At 41.9% G+C, this 8,218-nt stretch overlaps 1 protein-coding gene across 1 annotated transcript; it reads left to right on the top strand.

Moving 5' to 3' along the window:
• The first annotated feature begins 1,024 nt into the window (after positions 1-1,024).
• LOC148196495 (uncharacterized) lies at positions 1,025-6,553 on the top strand. Its single transcript, XM_088095408.1, has 7 exons — positions 1,025-2,255; positions 2,310-2,721; positions 3,025-3,577; positions 4,093-4,116; positions 4,838-5,140; positions 5,226-5,375; positions 6,467-6,553. Exons 1-7 carry the CDS (start codon positions 1,025-1,027, stop codon positions 6,551-6,553), a joined length of 2,760 nt encoding a protein of 919 aa, XP_087951534.1.
• The last annotated feature ends 1,665 nt before the right edge of the window (positions 6,554-8,218 follow it).

The following is an 8,218-nucleotide window of genomic DNA, read 5'->3' as shown; positions in this document are numbered from 1 at the left end:
CTGATGTTCCGTGAGTGCTCGTCCTCACGTAGAGGAGGGTAGGTCATGTGTGGGAACGGCAGGAGGTCCTAGTCCTTAGGAGTACTTTGGACTGATAGGGCTAACCTCGGGTGGCAGCTGTTGAGTGTTTCCCAGTTACTACATCACCCGGGTGCACGAGCGCCTGTAGATACATAGATTCATACAGTCCGGACGGTCTGTCAAAATGAGAGTTTTTAGATGGTTATATGTGTTGAGCTATTTTTGAATGGTTGGCATGTTTAAATTGTATGTTGATGCATGAATTAAATTACATAAGCTTACCCTGTGTTCTTTCTTTGTGTTGTCCTGTATCTGTACGTCCGTCCTGTCATTGCAATGATCATCCGTGTGGATGTGAGCAGAAGACGACGCCCTGTTGGAAGAAGTGATTGAAGAGGAGAACCTGGTGGACGTTGAAGTAAAAGCCGAGCCTTAGGTCGTTTAGTAGTGTTAGATGTTATTTGAGTTGTAAATGATCGTTCGGTACTAAGTTTTGTAAAACCGTTCGTTCCTGACTCCTTCTCTTTTCTCTTATTTGGTAGATACATTTGTACTTAATGCCTTTCGGCTTTTGAGCATTAGTATTATTGTAAGACTGCACTGTTTTATTATGCAATGTAATTAATTCTAATTTATGGTTATTACTATATTTTGGGATGTTACATTTGTGGTATCAGAGCAGTTTTGTTCTCTTAAGGACACTGTAGGTTATGAGTACACTATGTTTTTGCTATGTGCTTAATGTGTGTTTAATGAGTTATTTTTCAACTCTTTGAACATGACTAACGCTCGTTTTTCTCTGTTTCCCAGAGAACAAATGGCACCTAGACTTCCTCCTCCACCACAGCCCAATGAACCTGATGTGCCCAACAACAACAGGTTGTTGGAGACGATAATCGATAGGTTGCAACAACAGAACGCTACCCTGATGGAACAGAACGCGGCTGCCTTGCAGAGTTTGGAGGCCGCTCGCGCCAACTCTGAAACTACGTAGAGGCAGCTAATGGAGATTATTGCCGCTACTAGGAACACATCGGGAGCGTCCTCTTCCAACACTACCCAACATGCTGAGTGGAGCTTGGAGAGCTTCCTTCAACACCATCCAGCCAAATTCAGTGGGAATTGCCTCCCTGACGAGGCAGATCAATGGCTGCGTGACATGGATAGAATCTTTAATGCCAAGAGGTGCCCGGACGAGAATCGCTTGGCATTCACGGAGTATCTACTGACCGGGGAAGCAAGCCACTGGTGGGCGAGCATGAGGGCCATCTTGGTGGACGCTCACAGTCCCATCACATGGGAAGTATTCAGGAGCAAGTTCTATGAAGAATATTTTCCTGACAGCGTTCGTTTTGCCAAGGAAGTGGAGTTTCTGCAATTGGTACAAGGTGGAATGTCTGTTTCTGAATACACGAACAAGTTCAAGGACTTGGTTCGTTTCAACACTATGGCTACCAGTGGGGAGTGGCAGTGCAGGAAATTTGAGAACGGGCTGAGGAGTGATTTGAAGGTGTTAATATCCGGCTTGTGTATTCGGTCTTTTCCTGCCATGGTGGAGAGAGCCAAAGTACTGGAGAAAAATATGGCAGAGGTAGAGCAACAGAAGAAACAACAAGTGGGTAAGGGGCCAATCCTGTCAAGAAATACTTCGAACGTGAGAAGGTCTCCTTACGTTCGTCCAACACAATCCCCTAGTGGATCACAAGCAATGGTTACTGTCGGTCAGTCTGGACAGCAGGGGAATGTAACTTGCTTTCAGTGTGGAGGACCGCACTATCGATGGGCATGTCCTCAACTATCAGGGGGAAAATATTGCAACCGATGCAGAAGAAACGGACATTTAGAGCATGAGTGTAATATGGGAGGACGGGCGGCAATGAGGCCGCCGAACGCTGGAAGAGCACAGCAAGGAAGAGGTGGACGAGCGCAGGCAGTGGGGAGAGTGTATGCGATCACGGGTGCTGAAGCTGCTCGTTCAGGTACACTCATCATCAGCACTTGCTTATTGTTTGGAAAGCCTTGCTGTGTATTGTATGATTCGGGGGCAACTCATTCCTTCATCTCAAAGGCGTGCGTTGAGAAACTAGGGTTAGTGGAGAGCGAATTACAGTTCGACTTGGTGGTGTCAACCCCAGCAGCTGGTGGGATTAGGACATCTACGGTTTGCGTCAGATATCCCATAGAAGTTGAGGGGCGTAGATTTAAAGTTAACCTCATCTGCTTACCTCTTCAAGGTTTAGAGGTAATTTTGGGGATGGATTGGTTGGCTACCAATCGCATTCTCATAGATTATGGCAAGAAGAAATTAGTATTTCCGGATGAAGAAGAAGAGGAATTATCAGTGACGCTCGGTCAATTGAAGGAAGACATCATGGAGGGCGCCAGCTGTTTTCTAATAATGACGCATGAAGACAAAGAGGTGGAAGAAGTGAATTTTGAGCGATTGTCCAACAACAAACTCAGTGGAGGACGATCGGTTGTGGATGAATTCCCGGACGTCTTTCGGGATGAAGTGCCTGGACTGCCTCCTGTTCGTGAGGTTGAGTTCACGATAGACTTGGTGACGACAGCAGCACCCATCTCTGTTCAACCCTATCGGATGTCTCCAGCTGAATTAACTGAACTCAAGAAGCAAATTGAAGATTTGATGGATAAGAAGTTCATCCGGCCGAGCGCATCACCTTGGGGAGCACCTGTGTTGTTAGTGAAGAAGAAAGATGGCAGCTCTCGGCTCTGCATTGATTACAGACAACTTAATAAGCTGACCATCAAGAACAAGTATCCACTGCCTCGGATTGACGACCTGCTGGATCAGCTACAGGGTGCGAGCGTATTTTCGAAGATTGACTTACGATCGGGCTATCACCAAATTCGGGTAAAGGAAGGAGACATTCAGAAGACTTCCTTTCGGTCCCGTTATGGACATTATGAGTATGTGGTGATGCCGTTCGGGGTGACGAACGCTCCAGAAATCTTCATGGATTATATGAACCGAATCTTCAGACCGTATCTGGACAAGTTCGTGGTCGTTTTCATTGACGACATTCTAATCTACTCCAAGAACTGTGACGAGCATGAGGAGCACTTGAGGACGGTACTTGGCGTATTGAGGGAGAAGGAGTTGTACGCTAAGTTATCCAAGTGTGAATTTTGGATGAAAGAAGTGCAGTTCTTGGGCCACGTGGTATCAGCTGGTGGTATTTCGGTAGATCCGGCAAAAGTACGAACGGTCTTGGAGTGGGAAAGCCCACGATCGGTCACTGAAGTCCGAAGTTTCGTGGGGCTCGCGGGCTACTATAAACGGTTCATTGAGGGATTCTCCAAGATAGTAGCTCCGCTGACTCAGCTGACTAGGAAGGATCACCCGTTCGCTTGGACCGATCGGTGTGAAGAGAGTTTTCAAGAACTGAAGCAGAAGTTGACGAGCGCTCCAGTTTTAGTGATTCCAGACACTGCCAAACCATTCGAGGTATACTGCGATGCATCTCATCAAGGTTTGGGTTGTGTACTGATGCAAGAAAAGAGGGCTGTCGCGTACGCTTCTAGGCAGCTGAAGGTACATGAGAGAAACTATCCAACGCACGACCTGGAGTTGGCAGCGGTCGTTTTCGCACTAAAGATTTGGAGGCATTACTTAAGATGAACCTGTAAGCTTAACTGACTTGCTAATTGTTTCTTGTGCAGATTGCTTAAACTGGAGTGCAATCAAGATAACAAAAGAGAAAATTTCTATTGCATTTACTTCAACTTTTAAAATTTTTTACTACTACGACATTCACTTCCAATTTTTTAAATTTGTTTGCTGATTTATGTGCAGATGTCAGTTTGATTTTGGTATATTCTTGATTGCCATTTAGTTCCATCTCAATTAGAGTCTAATTGGAGTCAAGTATTTCTGAGTAGACAGCAGCAACAACACCTCAGTGTGGAGCTTGGAGCAGGCTAGAAACAACCATCCAAATAGGGAAGTTGTCTAACTTACCCTTGTTTTGAATTGTTGCTTCGGTTTTAGCTCTTAAGTGATAGTATTGAATGGATACCCTACTGATTGAAGTTTAAATATCTGTGCAGCTTTGGATTGATGAGAATAGGAAGGTTAGTGCACAAGATTGTAAATTAAGTGCAACTAGGATCCATTTTCCACGTCAATTGTGCAAGACCGGGAAAGGGAGAATTCTTTATCTTGTGCATTGTATCTTGCAATCTGTTTAGCCAAGAGAATATTAAGTTGTGTGATATATTTGTGCAGGATTGAAAATCAGACCAAAAGAATGGAATTAAAGGAGCACAAAGTTGTCCAGAAACAACAAAAGTGGAGCACGTGATTTTTGTTTACCTTTATTTTGTCCACAAAGTTTACGTTTATTTTGTTTCAACATATTAATTCTAGGCTTAATTACCTACTTAGTCCCCATGTTGGGAGGTAATTTGCTATTTAGTACCCGGTTTTAAAAATGTAGGCATTTGATACCCATGTTTTGAAATTTGTATCAATTGAATCCTACCCACTTAACGCCGTTATAATTGATAACGTTTTTCTGACTGTGAACGTGATTTGTGCAAGCGTGGCAATGAGGTGGCTTAAGTGAGTTGACGTGGCAGGCTGATTTGGGAAATTGAAATGGGGTAACGTTTTTTAAATTGGGGAAATAAACTAGGGTTTTTTTTTTGTACGTTCAAGAGGGCTAATTAGGGTTTTTTTTACAGGTAGCTAGTAGCAGAGGTTAAAGAGGTGAACTGAGGTGGGGGTGGCCTTCGTTGTTTGGTTGGTGTGAAGTGGGTGCCCTATGTTCAGTAACTATTGTTGTTTTCTAAGGTGAAGAAGGTCGCAGAGGTTTTGTGCCCTTCGTTGTTTGCTTCGTCTGAGGTGGGTGTCGTATCCCTGTTCTCTTCTCTGATTGTGGTTCATTTTTGGGGTTGGGGTTGTTTTGTTGGTGTGGACGACGACGCAATGTCAACGAATGACTGTTCGTCTTGCTCACGGGGAAGCTGTCGTGGTGCTTCATCAAGAGGAATGCTTGGCACACAAATATGCTATTATGGAGAGCTTGCCGTATTGAGAGTCGCGAAAACTGCTCAGAACCAAGGCAAGCCTTTTTGGGGCTGCCCTAATTACAAGGTTTCTTCCCTTCGTGGTGTTTTTTATTTTCGGATACATTTATTTGGTTTTGGCTGAGATGATTTTGGTTGCATGTTTTGTACAGCGTAGTCGAAATGAAGAAGTGCGAGGATGTAATTTCTTCAAATGGGCCAGTGAAGATAATGTTGATGAAAGGGATTCTACAATTGGGTGGCAAAGGAGAAAGATTATGAATTTGGAAAAATCCCTTTTGGTTTGTCAGAGAAGGGAAAAGGTCTTAATCTGGATGTTATGTTTGATGGTGTTGATTAATATCGTCTTTGTATGTGTTATGTTTTAATTCTGTTGAAGTGTTGTATCAGTCACATTTTGTGATGAAGAAGTTAGTTAAATTGTGAAGAAGTTACTTAAATTGTAATGAGATTGTGCTTCTAATGGCATTGTATTTATTGAAGAAGATGGTTATATTGGAATGTAATTTTCAGAAAAGTGTTATGTTTCTGGCAAGAAGTACCAAATCGTTCTAATTTTCAAAGAAGTGTTGTAATAATTTAACTCACTTAGACTAAGAATAATCTCTTTTTAGTATGGCTGAAGTACACTTTACAATTATACTGAGACCCAATCTCCAACCTTCCTATTATACTCAGACCGAATCTCCTATAGGTGTTAATTCCAGTTCAAAATCCCCACAAGTGGAAAAACAACATCCACTGAGCGTGGACGAGCGTCCCACTTCTCGATGCCGAGCGTCCACTAAGCGGTTGTGGACGAGCGTCGTCTTAGTTCGCTGAACGAGCCTCCTCTTCTGCCTTATTGGGTGTTCGCTTCGCTGGACGAGCCTCCTCTGCTGCTTGACTGGGCGTTCGCTTCGCTGGACGAGCGTCCTCTTGTGCCTCATTGGGCGTTCGCTTCGCTGGACGAGCGTCATCTTCTGCCTCACTGGGCGTTCGCTTCGCTGGACGAGCCTCCTCTTCTGCCTCACTGGGCGTTCGCTTTGCTGGACGAGCGTCCTCTTCTAACTCACTGGGCGTTCGCTTCGCTGGACGTACTTGCGTCCACAGTGCGAGCGTCTTGTTCTCGCTGGACGAGCGTGAATTGGACGTGCGTTCTCTTGGCGAGCGTTTGTTAAGTGCAAAATATGAAATCAGCCAATACAATATGACAGAAAATACTTCAGAAAACATCACATATCATCCAAAATAGTTCAGATATCATCCAAAATGTATACATTGTTAAGTGCAAAATACACTACAGAAAGCAAAGCAACACTATTTAAAGTCAAAGTACATATCCAAAATAGAACAAAGATGTACTTAATGTTTGAAACTAGAACAATCTAAAGTTGTGCTGTAATTTCATCAGTCTGGGGTTCTTGAGTTATCTGACTTGCTTGAGTTGGGTGTGGTGTACGTTCTTCGTTTGATTGTTGACTTCTCTGTGGGCACTTAGTTTTTCTATGCCCAAGTTCTCTACATATGGAACATCTCTTAGGGATTCCTTTTTGTCCAAGTTGTGTATCATCCTTTTTTTGCTCCCAACTCTCGAGCCTTCTTTTCTTTTTTGGTCTACCTGGCAACACCCGTTTTGGTGGAGGCAAAATATCAGGATATGAAGTCCTGTGCCATAGATCAGGTCCATTGAGAGGGAAAATGATTGGAATGTATGCTTCTTGATAGGTGGAGGTTCTGAACCAGTGCGGGATGAACTCTTTGTTTACCTTTATTTTGTCCACAAAGTTTACGTTTATTTTGTTTCAACATATTAATTCTAACTCCTTTGGCAGCCTTCTTGGGTAATTGATGAAGAATTTGGCATGGGTTATCGCGAGAAGAAATTTGCACCAATTGTGACTAAATCTTCAGTTGAACAATACAGGTACTATATTAATCTTTTTTTCTTTAGGTAATTCTTAATTGATTCAAAAACTTGATTTCATGGGTTGAAGTGCTTAGCATATGACAGATTCCCGTTTTGTACATAAGTTTGCATATTGGATCCTTGTTTATATGTTTTGATATTTTGTTTTTTTGCATATGATATGATAATTTTTTTATTTTCTAGCATTTTGTTCTTTTGAGCTTAATTCATATATATAGTGGTTTGCAGGGTGCCAATCCAGCAGAATGAATTATGAGCATGGAGGTAAATTTTATTTTGAATTCCCTTGCCTTTTGTTTTCTGTGCTTTTTCCATCTTAATTTTGCTGCTTGCCTGGAAGTAGTTACCCTACATGTGGGAGTTTTCTGCAGTATTCATGTGTTGACATTTACTTGTATTCGGGTTTGAGTATTTATGACAATTTTTATGTCTATTTTGTTGTTTATTTGGTGGAGAGTTTGATCTTGATTGAGCTGAAAGGAGAATAAGATATTTTTGCAATGAAGTTTTGTTTTTGATATATTGAATATCTACTCTATTCAGAGAGTTTCAATTCTTTAATTATATCTCTATGCTTATATTGTGCCAGTTATGGGTATCCTTGATCCTGAACTACTTTCACCCAATGGTCTTTATCATGTTGACAAAACAATCGCCAGTCTGCAATGCTCATGGACTCGGACTTTATTGTGTACCTTTATACGATACCTTGGGTATGTCACCCCTTCGTTATCTTGTTTCTACACCATGTTCATGCTTATACTCAAATGCAATTAAAATTTACTTTTGTCATCTATTATTGTACAAAGAGTTGCTGCTATCAAGGAACTGTTATCTCAAAAGCTTTGATGTTGTGAGAAAAGTTGCAACATTTGTGGCCATGCAACATTTTTTTTCTATTTAATCCTTAACCGCATCCTTGACCATAATCATAATCCTTACTCTAACCCTAATCATAACTCTTACCCTAATCTTAGCTCTAAATATAAGCATACAACTTGAGACTTGCTGGTAAAACCTTAATAGAAGGTTCAATTATTTAAGATTATGTTTTTCTTAAACTTCATTCTTTTTCGTGGCTGTAGGGGTTGAATGATAGTTCATCTAAAACATCCTTGATATAAGAAAGAAACGCTCATGCCCTAGCCATAATCCCTACCGGAATTGGTGAGCTTTAATTTACCAGCTTTCAAAATTCTACAATTTAGTAAGGTGTGGTGGATAATATGTACAAAA

The sequence above is a fragment of the Vigna umbellata genome, chromosome 7, assembly GCF_029865625.1.
Source record: "Vigna umbellata cultivar VRB3 chromosome 7, Vumbellata_1.0, whole genome shotgun sequence".
Lineage (NCBI taxonomy): Eukaryota > Viridiplantae > Streptophyta > Magnoliopsida > Fabales > Fabaceae > Vigna > Vigna umbellata.
This window is presented reverse-complemented; position numbering and strand designations above follow the sequence as displayed.